Genomic DNA, 19,131 nt, shown 5'->3' with positions numbered 1-19,131 from the left:
AGTGTCAATGAACAAAGTGAACGTGTTAGTTACTCAGTCGTATGCAACCTGCAACCCTATGAACTGTAGCCCACCATGCTCCTCTGTCCATGGAATTCTCCGGGCAAGCATACTGGAGTGGATTGCCATTTCCTTCTCCAGAGGATCTTCCTGACCCAGGGATGGAATCCAGGTCTCCTGCATTACAGGCAAGTTCTTTATTATCTGAACCACAAAGGAAGCAGGGTCACTGAAGGTTAGTTATTAATATATATTTGCTCTGTTGGCCCCTGCACTAGAATCACAGGGAGTGGGGTCCAAGTTACCAGAACTGGCACCTTCCTCTCCTAGTAAGAAATTAATGTTCAGAGAACTCCTCAGAGTTGCAAACTTCTATCATTTCCCTTCGAGTTTATTAGAAATGCAGACGCCCAGACCTGCTGAATCAGAACCTGCATTTCAATAAGATCTCTAGGCGGACAATTTGCATGTACATGAAAGTTTTAAAAGCCTTGTCTACCTCCAAAATACATCCTTCATGGAAGTAAATCAGTCCGATTGCCTTTGAGAGCTTAATTGCTTGCAGTTGTCCTTTGGGAGAAGACAGTGGTAGGGCAACCCAGGCTAGCCCTTGTTTTTCTCCTCTCTACTCCCTGTTCTTCCTTGCCTCCTCCCATCCCAGCCCTTCCTCTTTCTGGTTCTCTGTCTCCTTCATCGCCCGTCCAGTGCACAGCCAGAATACACCAGGGCCCCCTCCCCTTTGCCCCTTGGTTCTGCCAGGATCACTGGGAGGCACACACCGTCCAGAAGAGCAGGGCCTTTACTAGTCCATCAGGAAGTAACCCTCCCCCAACCCTAATCCTTCTAAAAAGTCAAAACATAGGTAAGACAGCTCATGAAGGGAACAGCGATGATGGGGATGCGAAGGAGCCAGCCCTCCAGTCATCCCCACAGACCACCTCCTTCCTGAGCTTTCATACCTCCCTGCCCCCTGCCCCATACCCGCTCCTGGTCCATGAACTGGGGTCTGTCTGTGAACTGAATTTACCCGTCTAGGTAAGATAATAGAACAATTGAAAACAAGAATTTAGGAACTTTTATCGCAACCTATAGAGTAATTTTATGTTTTTTTAATATAATCATTTAAACTAGGGCTTGTGTTTTGTACCTCTCTTTCAATGTTTTTTTAGTAATTCATTTTTATGGTATTGTACAAAAGTATAACTCCACAGTGGATTGGGAGTAATAAAGAAAAACGGGTCCTTCAACTCAGGTACGTGAGGAGTTGTACCTCTATCTCCCTCTCCATCTCTCTCCCTCTCACACACACACTCACACACACACACTGCTGACCTGGTGTGGCTCAGACACTTTGCTGTCTCCTCAGACCCTTAATTTGTAAAACAATGAGCTGGAATTTTCCAAAATGAACTATTACTAAAAGAAGTAAAGGAAAAGAGAATTCCCAAAAGAACATAGAGAAAATAGAACTTTTAGAGGAAACCCACATTCTTCAGCCCAGACTCTCTCTGATTTGCCTACTATCAGCACATGTGAGTGCATGCTTGCCAAGTCACTTCAGCCATCTCCGACTCTGTGTGACCCCATGGACTGTAGCCCACCAGGCTCCTCTGTCCCTGGGATTCTCCAGGCAAGAATACTGGAGTGGGTCGCCACGCAGTCCTCCAGGGGATCTTCCCGACCCAGGGATCGAAACCCAGGGTATGTCTCCTCGTTGGGAGGCGGGTTCTTTACCTCTAGTGACACCTGAAGCCCTAATGTCAACACATCCAGCCCCAAATCCCATCTCCAGCTCTCCAAGTAGGTACCTGCTTCTGCTCCCAGAGGGTGCTGGTGGGCAGGGCTGGAAGGAGCAGTGCCCGGGAGGCCCGGACCCTGCTGCAGAGGTGCTCCCCACTGGAAGGCCCGCAGCAGCCTCCATGCTTGATGAAGGCTCTGAAATATGGAACGTTCTTTTTCTTTCCAAGTCAGAGCTAAATGCAAACACTTACCCAGCAGGGGTGAGTTAGCTGTGCCTCATCTAGGGACCTGGGCTCTATGGGGTCATATCGCTTACAGGTAAGAGAACTTAGCTGGCATAAGGACCGAGAGGCAGTCTGGAGGTGCCCCTTAATGTGGAGGGGAAGAGGGCAACCAGGAGCCTCAGGGCTGCTCCCTAGTGGCCCTCTCGGGTAGTCGGGGCCTTGCACAGCAGCCTACGCTGTGATCTGACCCATTCATTGGACAACTTTGTTGTTAGGTCTCATTAAACACCCCACCCTTGTTTTGTATGTTTTGTATTCGTTCATACCATAAAAATTGAGCACGGCCCTTCCCTGAACCAGGCAGATTGCACATGCTGGAATTTCTTTCAATTCCAGGTTATTTTAAATTTGGCTAGGAAATAGACCCTGTACCTTTTTATTTAAATAAGCACCCACTAAACAGTTCTGTGTCCTTCATCTTTGTCTCAACTGTGATGACAGTAAGTACAGACAAGGGGCACAGCATGGGAAAGACCCAGGCTTCCCCATATTGTATCTCTGCCTACACGGCCGGAAGAAGTTGTACCTGGCAGACCTGGAGCATCAGCAAGGCTGCTCCTTCAGCACACACCACTCTGTGAGCGAAGAGCCTCTGCTGTACTTGTTTCTGGAATTCTCTCCCACGTGAGGCGCCGATCAATAGCGACGGCTTCTTCCATGGTCGGGAGCTTGATCGCCGTCATCATCAGCCTGTATTGCTGACCTCACAGGGCCTTCTCATGCTGCTGCTGATCCCCGATACACATTTGCTCAATACCTTAGTGTGCACACCACAGGAACCCTGCAAATACTGTGTAAGCGGGTGAGTGAAGAAATGAGTTTCCATCTTCCCCTTCTCTACTGAAACGCAGCTCAGTCACGGCTTGCTTTCTTTTCTGGGCCATCTTCCACCCTCTGGGAAAGTGTGTCTTTGCCTCAGAAGCAGCCCCTGCCTGCTGAAGCCTCAGACTCTCCCACCCCTCCCCTGCTGAGTGCTGCTTCATAGGCTCCCTCTTTCTCCCCTCTCCTCGGTCATCCCACTTCCCGCTGTGAGCACCAGGCCCCATTCTACCAACTCCCAGCAGGGCCAGGATGAGGCTGATGTAGGAGAGGTGCCCTGGGCACAAATACTGAAGCAGAAGCCACCCTTGGGCCAGGCAGACACTACTTCCCCTGTCCTCTCAGGGGAAGTAAGATGTGTCCACTTCACATGCGCACACACTGCCTCAAACCTAGTCTCCCTGACAGGCAGCGCCACTGACCAAGCTGGCCGCCGAGGGAGGGGTGCACACAGCACACCCCCTCCCCGGGGCAGCCTTTGGGGCTGCCAGGGCATCGGCTGGCAGACGATGCAGGCAGCTGGTCCACTCTATGGGAAGCGTATAGGTGAAGGTAGACACAGGGCTCATGGGGGTTCTGCCTGCCCTCAGCCCCATCCTGCTTAGAAGCGGTGCCCACCCAAATCCGGGGCTCTGGGACAACCGAGAGGGATGGAGTGGGGAGGGAAGAGGTTCAGGAAGCGGCGGACACATGTATACCAATGGCGGGTTCATGTTGATATATGGCAAAAACAATCACAATATTCTAAAGTAATTATCCTCCAATTAAAATAAATAAATGATTTAAAAAAAAAAAAAAGCATTGCCCAGAGGCCCATCTACCCCCAGGAACACCCTGCTTTCTTCCTTGTATTTCAAAAGCCTCTAAAGGTCCCCCACCCCTTCCTGCCTGGTGCTCTTCCTCTGCCAGTTCCCTTCTCTTCTCAAACATTCTACTTTGTTCCCCCCTATTCCACTTGTCTCCCGGTGCAGGGAGGTGGGGAGGGAGCGAGGCCATTCTGCCCTAAGGCAGTCCAAGAAGAAGAACAAGTGTGAGTAGGCAGGGACAGGGCATCGCTTGGGCCACCCTTCACACTGCATCCAGTTCCACCCCACCCTGAATCTGCACCACCACCTGACCTGAAATCTGCTCTCAGGGCTGAGGTTTGCGGGCTCAGATGAGCCCCAGTTAACACCTGCTCCCCCCACCCCCACAGTGCACACCTGCTCCCCCCAGCCCCCCACCCCCAGCCCACAGTGAAGGCGAACGCAGACCACTCCACCTGGCAGATGGGGCTACCCTGCCTGCTGGGGCCTGGGCAGAGGTAGACTCCGACTCAGCCACTCGAGTTTCCCTGAAAGGCCCCAGGGAGGCTGAGTGCAGCCCAGGCTGCCAGCTGCTCTCTTAATTAAGAAATGTGGGGAGTGGCCCCTTTGAACTCAGCAGTTAATTTACGCTATGCACTTCCCCTGTGGCTGGGTAATTAATGTGGTCTGAACCAGTGATTAGCAGTGGGGGGAGAAACTGCCGCCAGGACTTAACCCTTCCTGTGCCTTCAGCAGTCGGTTCTTCTCCAGTTGTCTCAGGGCTGCTAGAAGTTCTTTGAGGGGAGGTGCATGCGATATTTTCAGGTCCTCACACAATCTCCTCCTCCCCACTTTCTCAGAGCCCCCTGAAATTCCCCTCAAGCCAAAGGGCTGGTGTACTGGAGACAGCAACTCATGTCCTGCTGGCATGGACCACTACTGACCACCCCTTCTGCCAAGAGGGAGTGTGACTGCCCACTGTATCCCCCAAGGGAATTCAGCATCTGTATTTCCAGCATTCACATGCTGGCCAGACTCCTGCACCCCAGGGCCATCCCAAACCTGGCCTTCACACTTCAGAATCATTCAATCCACTTCAGCACCTGTTTGGAGGGCACCACTTGGTAGAAAGCCTGTCCTTGGTGATATACAGGGTGCAGACATGAAGGGGGCCTGATCCCCACTCTCAGGAGCTCACAGTCTGGGAGAAGAGAGTTAGAACAGGGCTGCTTGAACCTCAACACTCCACTACCTGCACTTGCCCAGCTCTCCTTCTTCTCTCTCTGGCCGCGTAGTGACAATGGTTAATTTTTTTGAGTGCAGACTATCAACTGAAATTGAATTGCACAATGTGAGAGCTGAGAGCCTCTGTTTTATTTGGAGACTCACTGAGAACTAGAGCCCAGGAGACAGCCTCTCTGGTCACTCTGAGAAGCTGCTCCAAAGAGGTTAGGGGAGGTCAGCATATACATGGTTTGGGAGAAGGGGTACGTGCAATCCAGCACGCACCTTGGTAGAAGGTTGCTGCTAGGCATGAGGCACAGCCATCTTAGTTAATGATTTTATTGCTTTTCTAAGTATGGGAAGACGCAAGAAATAGGGTTCATAAAATTTTCTTTCAATATATCTGAGGGCCTGTTCTGCCTGTTTTCCCAGAGCGCAGAGGGCCTCATCCTGACTGTCACCCTGAATTCCTTTCAGGGTAACAACTGCAGTAACCAGCGACTCGATTCTTGTAGAACTGGATGGTGGGCAACATTTTTCATTTCACATGACTATGCGCCAGACCCCATTCTAAGTGGTTTCACCCTGAGGACACCATGAAGATGTAGATACTGTTATTAATCTCTATTTCATGAATGAAGATGCCAAACACAGAGCAGTCACTTTTCTTGTTTCACAACCAAGATCTGAACCCACAAAACCCGACCCCAGAGCCTGAGCTAAGTCCTATCCTCACCCTCGTCGTTTATATCCTAAGGCGCTCCTCAATTTCCACCCCAGCTCCACAGGAGCCTCCCAGCCTCCCGCCCACCCTGCTGGCTCCTATCCATCCCACCCTCTGGCTGCCATAGCGTGCTTTGCACACAGCTGGCTTTGCTCTGGCCACTCTGATTGTAATTATTGGGTTACATGTCCATCTTCTCATCTAAACTGCAGATTCCTTGAGGGCAGGGGCTGTGCCTTTCGTGTCTGGGTCCCCAGCCTGGCACGTGAGTAGATGCTCACTAAACATCTGACACATGGATGAGGAAATTGACAGTGGAGTCGTATAGTTGATCCCCTCCTTTGGCCTCTCCGCCTACAGGCAGGTTAGGGTTAGTTCCATCATGACTCCAGCTCTGGCCCTTTTCTCCCTAGAGGGTTCCTTTCTACAGTCAGGACGATCACAACAGCTGCTACCCAGGCCACTCTGCCTCTTTTCTCTCCCCCAGTCAGCCCTGAGGTAGCAGAGTGGCACAGTGAAAGTGTGCTGGGCCCATAACCCAAGGCTTAATGGATTGAAACCATCCTCTGCCTCAGTGTGCCTTTGCGCTTCCCTAGTGGCTTAGTGGTAAAGAATCCTCCGGCCGATGCGGGAGATGCAGGTTCCATCCCTGGGTTGGGAAGATCCCCTGGGAAAGGAAATGGCAACCCACTCCAGTACTCTTGCATGGGAAATCCCACAGACAGAGGAGCTTGGAAGGCTACAGACCATGTAGTCACATAGAGTCAGACACGACTCAGCAACTAAAGAACGACAGCAATCAGCCCTGCACACTGTGCTCCCTAGCCAAAAACGGGTAACAAACAGCCCCCCTCCTTCCAAGCAGTGCTTCTCAGAGCTCCCTCCATCCACCAGCTCAGAACCACCCGAATGCAGTGATTGTTAAAACGACAGGCTCCTGGGACCCAGCCCAGCCCCTCTGAACAGAATCCCCGAGAACCCGAAGTTTCAGCAAGGATGAGAACTGCTGGTCTCCAGAGTAAAAACCTAAACTTAACCCCATACTCAAAGCCTCTATAATCTGACCCCCAACCTCTCTTTCCATTTTACCCACAGCAGCCTTAGAGGGTTCCCCCTTCTGGTCCTTCATTGTCCCTGGAGCCTGCTTGGGACCTCCCCACCATCAAGCCTTACACCCTGCTCTCCCCTCATGCTCAGAGCACCACCCACCCAACCTCTGGCCCACCCTGTTTTCTCAGCCTATCCAAAGTAGATCCATGACCAAGACGCAGCTCAAATTCCTCCTTTTAAGGGAGCAGCCCCTGCCCACCAGGGGCTTCTACGGAGGCTAAGATGGTAAAGAAACTGCTCGAAATGTGGGAGACCAAGGTTCAATTCCTGGGTCATGAAGATCTCCTGGAGAAAGAAATGACAACCCAGCCCAGTATTCCGGCCTGAAGAATCCCATGAACAGAGGAGCCTGGTGGGCTGCAGTCCACGGGGTCGCATGGGGTAGACTATCTGTGCTGCTCTTTTACCCAGACCAGTTATGACCAACCTAGAGAGCATATTGAAAAGCAGAGACATTACTTTGCCAACAAAGGTCCGTCTAGTCAAGACTATGGTTTTTTCAGTGGTCATGTATGGATGTGAGAGTTGGACTGTGAAGAAAGCTGAGAGCCAAAGAATCAATGCGTTTGAACTGTGGCGTTGGAGAAGACTCTTGAGAGTCCCTTGGACTGCAAGGAGATCCAACCAGTCCATTCTGAAGGAGATCGGCCCTGGGATTTCTTTGGAAGCAATGATGCTAAAGCTGAAACTCCAGTACTTTGGCCACCTCATGTGAAGAGTTGACTCATTGGAAAAGACTCTGACGCTGGGAGGGATTGGGAGCAGGAGGAGAAGGGGACGACAGAGAATGAGATGGCTGGATGGCATCACGGACTCGATGGGCGTGAATCTGAGTGAACTCCGCGAGCTGGTGATGGACAGGGAGGCCTGGCATGCTGTGATTCATGGGGTCACAAAGAGTCGGACACGACTGAGAGACTGAACTGAACTGATGTCTGTCCGTGGTGGGTCTTCCTTTCCTGCCGCTGCTGCTGCTGCTAAGTCGCTTCAGTCGTGTCCGACTCTGTGTGACCCCATAGATGGCAGCCCACCAGGCTTCCCCGTCCCTGGGGTTCTCCAGGCAAGAACACTGGAGTGGGTTGCCATTTCCTTCTACAATGCATGAAAGTGAAAAGTGAAAGTGAAGTCACTCAGTCATGTCTGACTCTTTGTGACCCCATGGACTGCAGCCTACCAGGCTCCTCCGTCCATGGGATTTTCCAGGCAAAAGTACTGGAGTGGGGTGCCATTGCCTTCTCCGCTTCCCTTCCTAGGCATATGCTATTCCTACCATTTGGTGGTGAGTACCTGGAGGGCTGGAAGCCTATCCCAGAATCCTCCTGCTCATCCGCCACCACAGCTGCCTCCTTATTGGTCCGGAACAGAGCGTCCAATTTATCTGACAGGTCAGAAGCTAGGCAGGACTAGCTACCACAAGCCACACTCAGGAAGCTCGGGGATCTTCCTTCTTGCAAAACCTTCCTTGACTCAAGAAACCAAGTAACCTTCAGAAGTGAAAAAATAAAGGTAGTGAGGATGGGGTGACTGGCAGAATGGACCATGCTCCAAAGGCTGAAGCTCAGCTCACAGCTCTGCTTCTCCGTGACCCCGGAAAGATGCTGACCTCGTTCTGGTCTGCAAACTCCCCCATCTCTAACAGGGAGATAATCAGATCCTCTCAAAGAAGAGTTGTAGTTCTTTTAGGAAACAAAATATGTAACCATCTCTAGAATTCATGCCCTCATTTAACAAATATTCATTAAGCATCCATTAAGGTCTGGGCTCATAGTCCCTGATAAGCAGTGGCGCGGTGGTAAAGAAACCGCCTACTAATGCAGGAGACGCAGAGACACAGGTTCGTTCCTAGGTCTGAAAGATCCCCTGGAGAAGGAAATGGCAACTCACTCCAGTACTGTTGCCTGGAAAATCCCATGGACAGAGGAGCCTGGCAGCCTACAGTCCATGGGATCACAAAGAATAGGACACCACTTAGTAACTAAACAACAAGCATTCGTGACTTGCCCAGCACCAAGGGGAACCCAGAAATGAATATGAGACCTTGGCAATAAACAGTCTATGGAGATGAGAAAACTGTTACAGGACGATGTGTTACGAGTGATAATAGAAGAACAGGTATGCCCTGAGCATACAGAAGGGAAGGTTCCTCACACTGCCTGTGGTCATGAAGCCCTGAATGGGAGTCTGGTCAGCTGCATAGCCCACATAACCACAGAAAGTCCGGGAGGATGGATGGAACAGCTTGCCTGGTGGAGGATCGAGCACAAGAAAGAGTGGAATTAGCATTTCTGAGAAGAGGCAGCACTGCTTGGCGTGGTTGGAGAGCGGAAGGGCATGGGACGCCAGGCTGGAGAAGCAGGCTGGAGTTGGACTTAGGAGAGCCTTGTATCCTAAGTCAACAGTTTAGTTGCCCTTGATCCTGAGGGCAGCTGGAGGCCATGGAAGAATTTTAAGCAGAGGAGAAGTGACAATGGGAATTGCAGTTTAGAGGGCCTTCCGTGGCTTCAACAGGAAAGGAGGGGCAGCCAGGCAGCATGGGATGCGGGGCTGCCCAGCGAGAGTCAGTGAGGAGGATGTCAGCTTGTGTGGGGGCACTTGCCGCCTGCCTTAGCTAACCATAGGCATTTGAAAGAGGCTGACTTACAAGAACTGGCTCCTGAAAGAGCCCAGCCAAGTCTGAGGCCAACTTCCACTTTCCTCTGGATATTTTCACTTTTGGGTCATCTTGTTCTGAGTCAAGATTCCTCCTTCTGAACATGGGACTTTCCAGAAGGACCACAGCTCCTTCCGTGCATCCACTTGGCCTGGGATGTTCTGGATTTGGGTCGTCGAGGGAGTCCGTCTGCCTCTCTGAAGTATGGCCGTGTGGTCTCTGTGGAGTCTGCTTCTCTGGGAAGGTAAGTGGGGCAGGCCTAGCCTCAGAGAACTGAAGGCCCCTCCCCGTTCCGAGGGAGAACCTAGGAGCTGAGGAAGGGTAGGGAAGATGGAAGCAAGTTCTCGGGGAGCCTTGAAAGCCAGGCAGGGGCAAAGAGACACAGGATCTTGGGAAGAAGTACAAGGAGCCTCTGTGTCCATGAGACATGAGCTGTTTTGTGGTCCAGGAAGGTTAAAACTGAAGCTGGTAGGACCATTGGTTTTGTTAGATATGGTGGTGAGAACGTGAGGGTCTGGCAGCATGCAAATTCTAAATATGGTCTGGGGGGAGCAGGGGAGAGTGGGGCTTTTGCAGTCTAAGGATGTCTTTCCAGCTGCCCGTGGGAAAACTGAGCCCCCACCCCAAGGGCTGTGGAAGTGGACACCAAGGAGAGTAAGAGGCAAAAGCAAGTTAATACAGTGCATGCAGATTCCGGGTGGCTGATAACAGTGCGATGTCAGAAGAGACCTCAGGTCTCCTCAACACTGGATGACACCGCTTGCATCCTGTCTGATGCCTAACACCCCCCCCCGCCCCACCCCTGATTGGTCAACAAGTGGTCAATGTGACAAAAGCCAGCAGTGCTAGGCCAGGGCATGAGAGTCGTGGGGTGCAGCAAGACAGACTCTTCTGTTTGCATCAGAGACTCACAAGGCCTTTGAGATGACTTTGTCTGGGTTTTCCACCTGAGTTCCTGGCTCCAAAAATCTACACGTGTCAACATTTCTAAACATGTCCAGGAAGTCCTGCCCCAAAGAGGAAATCTGTTAGGTTCGAAAATCTTTCAAATCCTTGGACATGGGAAGCTAAAATAATTTTTCTGAGTGGTGAAAGTGCCACTGACTGAATGTACCCCCTTGTTTTCTGGATGGGATGACAGAAGGGAGGAGAGTGCCCCAGAAGACTGCTCAGTTCATTCATGGCAGAGCTAGAGTAGGATAGAACAGGAGTCTTGATTGACATCCAATGCTGTGCTCTCTGGATGTGGCATCTCCAATGTGCATTAACTCTGGAACCATCCCCAGTTCAGACTGAGGTGCCTGGGGCTGGCAGGACAGTGAGATGGACTGGGGACTGGAGTTACAGTGGCTGGCTGAGTGGTCATCCAGAATATGTCTTCCTAACCAATTTCCCAACACTTGGGTGTGTTCCCTATCTGCACTTATTCTGCTCTGCACCCCTGCCCACGCCACTGAGTCAGGCGCAAGGGAAGTCCTTGCCAATTTCATCATGCGGTAAGTAAACTTGCTGGCTTCTCCTGCATCCTCTTCCTAAACAGCAGTGGTCACGGGGAGCCCAAAGATCAGAAGAGGAACTCAGGGTCTCGTGGGACTCATAAACAAGCGATAACGGAGAGGGATAAGAGAATTGTAGAGGTGGCCCCAGGCTGCTGTGAGAACACAGAGAGTTTGTAAACAACAAAGAGGAATAGGGGAGGTTGGGGAGGTGGGAATGTTTCAAGGATGAGCAGAAATTAGCCAGCAAAGGAGTCAGAGTGGGAATTCAGAGGTGTCACCCACACACGCAGAACGCAGTATGTTCCCAACAAAACAGCCTCTTGCCATCTCACCTCCATTCTATTTCTTCTTTTCTGGATCATGGAGAATGGTACCAAATGGGTCCCAAGGACCTGGGAGCCAGTTTTGATTCCTCACTCCCTCACTCCCAGATCTAATTTGTTACCAGATCCCACTGACTATACACCTTAACCCCATGTCGTTCCTCCTACTTCTGCCCATCCCCATTGCTCCCTTCCATGGTTTCCATCACCCTCCTTGGGATTAGTAGCCAAAGCCTCAGCCTTAGCCCACATCCTCTGCATCCTCCATACCTCTGCTGGAGTTGTCTTTCTAGCCACGGATTAATCATGTCACTCGCTGACTTAAAGCATATCCGAGGCTACCGATCACTCTAAGGATAAAGCCCAAACTCCAAGGTTGCTTTCAGGGCCCTGCAGGACCTGGCTCCTGCAGACTCTGCAGTGCAATGTCTTACTCCCCCTGCAGAGAGCTACTTTCAGTTCCCTTGGTGCACTGAGCTCTCTCACCCTCCGGGCCTTTGTGCTGCTCCTCAGCCTCTAACACTGCCCAATCCCCACTGCAGGCTGCCCTCTGCTTGGCCTGGCCGATTCCCATTCCTCTTTCAAGTCTCAGCTTAACCTTCGCTTCTCTGAGCTCCTCAAGGCCAGGCCAGTTCACCCTATCACCCTATCCATGTTCTCCCAGGGCACCCCTTTTTGCCATTGTGGCAGATTGCTTTCTTAAGAGTCAGAGCTCCATGAGCACAGGGACCAAATTCCTTCCTCACTGTTCTATTCCCAGGCCCTGGCACAGTGCCCCCTCAGCTTGGGTGGAGGGGGCATAGAGAGAAGGGCCCTCTGCTCCATAGCAGCTCAGCCGAGTGCAGAGAGAGAGAAGGTTTGGCTCAGGCAGAGTGACGGAGCTCTGTCCTTTCAGCACTGCTTCCCATGGTCATCGCCAGTGCCCAAGTGCAGGGCCAGGTGGGCGGCTCGGCGCTACTGGTGGCAGATCACCCTCCCGGTTTCCAAGTCCGAGAGGCCATCTGGAGATCCCTCTGGCCTTCAGAGGAGCTCCTGGCCACGTTCTTCCGGGGCTCCCCAGAGACGCTATACCGCTCCCGCTTCCTGGGCCGAGCCCAGCTGCACAGCAACCTCAGCCTGGAACTGCGGCCACTGGAGTCTGGAGACAGCGGCAACTTCTCCGTGCTGCTGGTGGACAAGCAAGGTCGGGCCCGGACCCAGACCCTGCAGCTCAAAGTGTACGGTGAGTGTGCCTGACGCAGACTCTCTGCCCCACGCCTTCCCATCAAACTCCGGGAAGGCATCTTGAGTCCTGGGAACTGGGGACAACAGAGTTCTAGAAACCTCTGGCCTCTGACCTCATGGCTGATTCAGGGAACAGTTGCTCCCCCACACCCAGAGGTAAGAAAACTCCTGGGGCTCTCCCACTTGAGTTTCTGGCCGGGGCAGCCAGACTCTGCCACCGGACAGCCCTGCTCAGAACTCTAGCTCTGTCTTCTTATCTCAGTGGCCTTAGACACAATACTTAGCTGCCTGATACTGACCTTTCTCACTTGTAAAACCAGCAGAGTAATATTCCCATGTAAATGCCAATAAAGGCAAAATCAGCTGAGAAAGCATCTAGGATAGAGGCTAGCCTGTGAGTGTGTGCTAAATCCCTCAGTCGTGTCCAGATCTTTGCGATCCCATGGACTGTAGCCCGCCAGACTCCTCTGTCCATGGGCTCCACCAGGCAAGAATACAGGAATGGCTTGCCATGCTCTCCTCCAGCGGATCTTCCCAACCCAGGGATTGAACCCGCGTCTCTTAATCTCCTGCATTGGCAAGCGGGTTCTTTAGCCTATAAGTCATCAGTTCTAAGATAAAAGGTTATAAGATGTGCCATTATTTTATGCACCACAGAAAAGAAATGTAAATATTACAATGAAACTGTGACACAACATTTTAAATTAAAAATTAAATTTTAATTAAAGTATAGAATTATTTCATATTACTTTACAGAACTCTTTTAGCATTATTGAGAGATTTTAAATTTATATCATTCGTGGGTTCTCTTTATTATGTATTGTAGTAAAATAAACCATCCCCAAAATTTACGGGCTAAAAACAACGACTCTTTTTGTTTCTCATGACTCTGAGTTGGCAAGGTTCAGCTGAGGAACTCCTCTCCTCTACCTGGGGTGGAAGGGCCATTCATAAAGTTGCTTCCAGTCCCTCAGCTGGTGTGACTGAATTCACTAGGGGCTGGATGAGTCTTTCTTTCCAGCAACTTTACCTTCACCTATATCACAGCCACTATCATCAGGACCACCGCCACGACAACCACGTTCAACACCCCACCATTGCCTGCACCAACAACATGCCTCCACCTCTACCCGCCTCTCCATCAGCCCACCATCACCCATCCCACCATCACTGACTCCACCTCCACCCCCACCCCCCTCCATCACCCCACCATCACCCATCCCACCATCACTGCCTCCACCTCCACCCCCTCTCCATCAGCCCACCATCACTGCCTCCACCTCCATCCCTTCTCCATCAGCCCACCATCACCATCCCACCATCACTGCCTCCACCTCCTCCCCCTCTCCAACCCCTCACAATCACCTGAACCGCCGTCACTATCTTTGCCTCCCCTTCTACCACTGCCACCATATTTTTGCTGGTTTAGATAAAATGTCCTTTGAGCTCCTATTCATCTACCTAGTGGCTTCGAAAAAATGTGTCAGTGACCCCTGTTTTAGTAAAACCTCAGAAATTTGGATAGAAACGGAAAAGATAAGGTTCCAGTGGAAGAATGGAGAGTAGAAGTGAAAGCTGGGCAAAAGGAAACACTGAGGGAGAGAGAGGAGGTGGTAGATTGGGAAAGAGAGAGACCCTCCCGTGCCCAGGGGCAGATAACTGGGTCATCTCTCGGTGAGCCCCTTGGGCTGCTAGTGTGTGACTAAATGGATGCACGCTGCCCTGACCCAGGTTGCACTGTTTGGCAAGCCAAGTGCCAGCTGAAATTCAACACCCCCCTCTCACCTGTTACCCCTGAGCCCAAGGCCCTCACGCAGTGAACAGCCTTCACAACCATACAGGCAGCCAAGGAGCCTCACCCCTGTTCTGAGTCTCCGCTGCCGTACATGTGAAATAAGGACATGGAAATTGATAATACATGCAGCACCCACACCACTAAGCTCTAAAATGCCTTGTTCTCAGCATCTGAATTACAGATTTTAAGGAAATTGCTGTTTTATTGCTTCCAAATACATAGCGTGATTAGAACTAATTGCACAAAGCTGCCAAGCAGTCGTCCTTAGGAGCTCTGCTTTGACAATGGATGAGAATGATTTGAATTAGCAGATCAGTTACCAGAAATGTCAATGGGTGTTTCTACTGTGCCTGATCGTGTTTGGATGCAGCTTGTCCTCTTAAGTAGCGTAAATATCCCCCCCCCCGTAATCTTTGTTTATACTATTAGTGCACCCAGCAAATCTTTTCTTTTTTCATATCACAAATCCCACCAGATTGAGCTGGCATTAATGAGGTTTTACTCTGCTTGACTCTGGAATGCTGTCAGAGACAGCCCTCCCGTTGTCTCCAGAGTGGTCTCCCGCTGGCATTCACTGCCGTGAGACTCACAATCTACTCATCAACCAATATAGCAAAAGGGAGCCATGGTCTGGACACCAGGACACCAATCTGGCCAGTGGCCCAGGTAGCTGAGCACCTTGAGAGTGAGGGGTACGGAAACCGCAAGGCAGAGCTCCCACCCACTTGTCTGCTCTTTCACAGAACTTTGCATTCTTGTAAGAATTTTCTTAGTTATTCATAATCACTCGTTAGTATGTCTTCCTCACCAGACTCCAAAAGCTCCGAAAGCCCAGGAATGTGTTTGTCTTTGGGTCTACCTTAACAAGCACTTATTGTCTCCCTGACTGACGTACCGTGTATCAGGGAACATTGTGATACACAGAGGGATATGCAGAGTGCTTGGAGGGCTCGGAGCTGCACCTGGAATGTCAGAGAAGGCTTCACGGTCAGAGCAGTAAGCAATGTGTCCACACTGGGCCTGGAAGGATGGGTAGGAGTTCTCTAGAAGGATGAGAAACAAAAGGCATATGTGTACAGCTAAGCCGTATGGAAGATATGGAAGGGCAGGACACATTAACAGGAAATTAATCAAGATGGGTGAGGAGGGGGTCAGCAGGAAGTATAGCTGGAAAGGTTGACATCAACTGTTTGATGAAGGATGTTAAATACCAGACTTAGGAATTCAGCTTCTGTCCTGTGGGCAGTGGGAGAAAGACAAGGTTTTGGAGAGGCTTAGTCAGAGACTTAGTCTAGCCCTGCATGGATCCCAGAGCTGGAGCTATGGGATCCGCGCGCACTGCATTCCTTTAACCCATGTCGGCTCTGCTGTTCTTGCCCAGATGCAGTACCCAGGCCCGTGGTCAAAGTGTTCATCGCTGTATCAGGGGATGCTCAGCCCTCCAAGACCTGCCAAGTGTTCCTGTCCTGCTGGGCTCCCAACATCAGCGACATAACCTATAGCTGGCGACGGGAGGGAACTGTGGACCTTGGTATGGAGCCGGCTGGCCTCTTCACGGATGGGCAGGTGCTGAGTGTGTCCCTGGGACCGGGAGACAAAGGCGTGGCCTATTCCTGCATTGTCTCCAACCCCGTCAGCTGGGACCTGGCCACAGTCACCCCCTGGGAGAGCTGCCATCGCCAGGCAGGTATGCCGAGGGCTGGGGAGCAGTGGTTGAAGGGTGGTGATGCTTCTGGTCCCCCTGTGACCGTGTCTCCTCCATGTCCAGCTCCAGGGAGGGCCTCCTACAAAGACGTGCTGCTGGTGGTGGTGCCCGTCTTGCTGCTCCTGATCCTGGCTGGTCTGTCTGCCTGGCACTGGGGCCCCTGGTCAGGTAGGAGTCCTGTGGGGGCTGGGGATGGGTGGAGGAGGCAGGTCTGCGGAGGAAGAGGGCAGAGTTCAGACCTCCTCTTAGGCTTCACGTGTTCTGCCCTCCTTACCTCTCCCACATCATCTCTTGGCCCTCTCCATCGAATATTCTGGTCTTCCTTCAGACTGAATTATTTGAAATTCCTTTAGCAGTTTTCAAATGTGCTACTCTCCCAAGCACCTCTGTAGGCATTTGCACATTCTACTCTCTCTGTCTGGAAAATATTTTCCATGATTTCCCGCCCAACTTGCTTTCTTCATTTGGCCGTCAGCTCCACCATCCTCAAGGTATGCCACCTCCAGGAAGCCTTCTGGAACTTCTCTTGCACACCCAGCCTGGGTCTGTGCCCCGCCTTGACCCTCCAATGCTCACCCCAGTCCCAGCACCTACTGCCCTCACTCTCTGTGAAGTTCTCAGCCCTCGAAAAACAAATTCTGGGTCACCTCCGGGCACCTGGAACATAGCTGGTATCGATAAAGCTGTGTTGGGTGTAAGTCTAGATGAAACCCAACCCCTTCTTGTCAACCATTCTAAGAAATGCTCCCTGAGAGAAGCACCTCTCTGGGCGGGAGCTCACAGGACTTCCTTTCCCAGGAGAAGAGAGAAGGAGGCGCTTTGGGTTCTGAGGTCTACAGCCAGTCCTGGGATGCGTTATCCCTGAAAGAATAGTCCTTGCTGACCTGGGCCTCCTGGACATGTCCATCCTAGGCTGTCTGGGCTGGTCCCAGGATGGAGAGAGTGGGCCAGCAAAGAGAAGGAGGCATAATGCTTTGTTACAGTGGATTTGTCCCCAAAGGCAAGAGCCTTGGCCCAGCTGCTGAGCATGCAGCTGGGCCGCCAAGCTGGCTCCAGCATATTCTTTCCACCAGCAAAGGAGGGAGGAGGGGACAGCTGAGGTCACACTCCATCCAGGGGCCCTGTCTCCGCCTGAGAGCATCTGGCCTGGCCCTTTGGCCCAAAGAGTCCCCAAGATTCATAGTAAGACGGTAGAAGCCAGGAAAAGAGCAGCTTTTTGTTTTAACAGTTTTATTGGACTATAATTCACATATCATATAATTCATACATTTAAAGAGTAAAACTCAATGGCTTTTATTACAGTCACAGATTTGTGCATCCATCACCGCACTCAATTTGAGAACATTCTCATTACTCCAAAAAGAAATTCCCAAGCCCCTTAGCCATCACTCCCTAACCCCCCTTTCCCTTCCAGCCCCAGGCAACCACTAATTTCCTTTCTGTTTCTAGACTGTCTATTCTGGACATTTTATGTAAATGGAATCATAAACTGTATGGTCCTCTGTGACTGATTTCTTTCACTTAATCTGATGGTTTTGAGGCTCAGAAAAGAGCAGCGTTGTCCACTGAGACGGGGCAGAAAGAATTTGGCTGTCTGGGAAAGTGGAAAGGCTCCATTCAGGGCATCTGGAAGCCAGCCCTGGCTCTTGTCATGTGGCTTCTGCCAGCCATTTAACTGGGTCTGTTTCAGCTCTAAGTTTCTATACCTTCTACAACTAAATGTGTGCCGCAGTTGCAGAGGAAGACTAGACGTTAGGAAGAACTTCCTCCTTGAAACATCTCCTTTTCCAGGGTCTTAGAAAACCAGGAGAGATATCCCTTTGCCCGAGATGATCTTGGACCAGGACAGTTAGGATACAGGGGCCTTGGGTACAAACACTGGAGGAGTTACTTTCTTTCTGATCTCCTTGCCAGGGAAAAAGAAAAAGGATGTCTGTGCTGATGAAGTGGATCAAGAGACAGAGAGCCCCCTCGTGTAGGGTCTGCCATGAGCAATGCCTGGATTGTGAGGAACCCCACTGCCCAGCCACATGACGGTCTGGGATGTAGCTGGTGCCTGGAAATCACCTTGGACCTTGGACCTCCCATGAGACTCCTGTACCACCTCCCAAGAGTGGCCTGGGCAGTTGGCACAAACTTCCACACCCTCCCCCTTCTCTCTCTACTGGTACATATTCTGGCCCTACTCTGGGCAACATGGGCCTAGCAGGACATCTCTTCAAGAACACCAGAAGTTCTCCAGGATCCATAGATTGATTATCCATAGCACTCGCTGCCCCTCTGCTGTTCATGAAGTATTGTTATGGATTTGCTCCCTTTAAATTACATGTGGAAATCCTAAACCCCACCCCCAATATTTCAGAATATGACTGTGTTTAGAGATAGGGCCTTTAAAAAGATAATTAAGGTTAAAAGAGGTCATTGAGATGACCCTAAGCTGATATGACTGGTGTCCTTACAAGAAGAGGGAGAGACACCCGGGAAGCATGCACACACAGGAGAAAACCATGGAAAGACAGAGAAGGAAGCCCTCCGAAAGCCAAGGAGAGAGGCCTCCGGAGAAACCAAACCTGCTAACACCTTGGTCTTGGACTTCCAATCTCCAAGAATGAGAAAATAAATTTCTGTTTGGTCACCCATTCTGTGGTGTCTTGTTTTGGCAGCCCTAGAAGACTAACACAACTATTAACCAGCCAGCATCAAAGGATTTCCTCCAGCCTGGGTCCCAGCCTCTAAAAGACATTAGAAAATCACCCACTTCCAGGCCCAATTCCAGCCCCTGTTATCTGAGACCCTGATGGTTCCCCCAAGCCAAGGAATTATCATAAGAAAAGGTCTAGAACCTGATGAAGAGAAATGGGGGTCAAGGGTTTCTCTTTCTGGCCTTGAAGGACTTGCAGGTCATCCCAATTCATGGTCCTCATAGGTAATTTACAGTTCTAGATGATCAAAGAATGGTTGACATCTCTTGCTTGGGATGGGTGACATTTTGCAGCTAACATAGTTTTAATTGACATCTTCACCCTCAAGACTGACTATCATGCCTCCTGCAGGAGCTGGGGTGGGGAGGGGGGTTGAGATTCTCTCCTCACTGTCTAGCACAGTAATCAGAAAAAGAGAGATTAAATTTGCCCCAGCCATGGGACTTCCCTGGCAGATTAGTGGTTACGGTTCCATGCTTCCACTGCAGGAGACATGGGTTCAATCCCTGGTTGGGGAACTGGGATCTCATAGGCTGTGCACAGTCAA

The 19,131-nt window shown here is 51.1% G+C and overlaps 1 protein-coding gene across 1 annotated transcript; it reads left to right on the top strand.

The window, feature by feature from the left end:
- Positions 1–9,364: 9,364 nt before the first annotated feature.
- On the top strand, positions 9,365–18,398 carry SLAMF8 (SLAM family member 8). The gene is made up of 5 exons (XM_040230143.1): positions 9,365–9,580; positions 12,054–12,380; positions 15,559–15,864; positions 15,946–16,050; positions 17,797–18,398. Exons 1-5 carry the CDS (start codon positions 9,541–9,543, stop codon positions 17,859–17,861), a joined length of 843 nt encoding a protein of 280 aa, XP_040086077.1. The 5' UTR covers positions 9,365–9,540; the 3' UTR covers positions 17,862–18,398.
- The last annotated feature ends 733 nt before the right edge of the window (positions 18,399–19,131 follow it).

The sequence above is a fragment of the Oryx dammah genome, unplaced genomic scaffold, assembly GCF_014754425.2.
Source record: "Oryx dammah isolate SB20612 unplaced genomic scaffold, SCBI_Odam_1.1 HiC_scaffold_28, whole genome shotgun sequence".
NCBI lineage: Eukaryota > Metazoa > Chordata > Mammalia > Artiodactyla > Bovidae > Oryx > Oryx dammah.
Note: the sequence above shows the minus strand (reverse complement) of the source record. Positions and strands in the feature narration are given on the sequence as shown.

Excerpts from the sequence above, each read along its gene's own strand:
- SLAMF8 (XM_040230143.1), top strand. The coding sequence starts at position 9,541 with ATGGCCGTGTGGTCTCTGTGGAGTCTGCTTCTCTGGGAAG. Across the intron at positions 12,381-15,558 it reads CCTGCAGCTCAAAGTGTACG|ATGCAGTACCCAGGCCCGTG; the intron begins GTGAGTGTGCCT and ends GTTCTTGCCCAG. Across the intron at positions 16,051-17,796 it reads GCACTGGGGCCCCTGGTCAG|GGAAAAAGAAAAAGGATGTC; the intron begins GTAGGAGTCCTG and ends TCTCCTTGCCAG.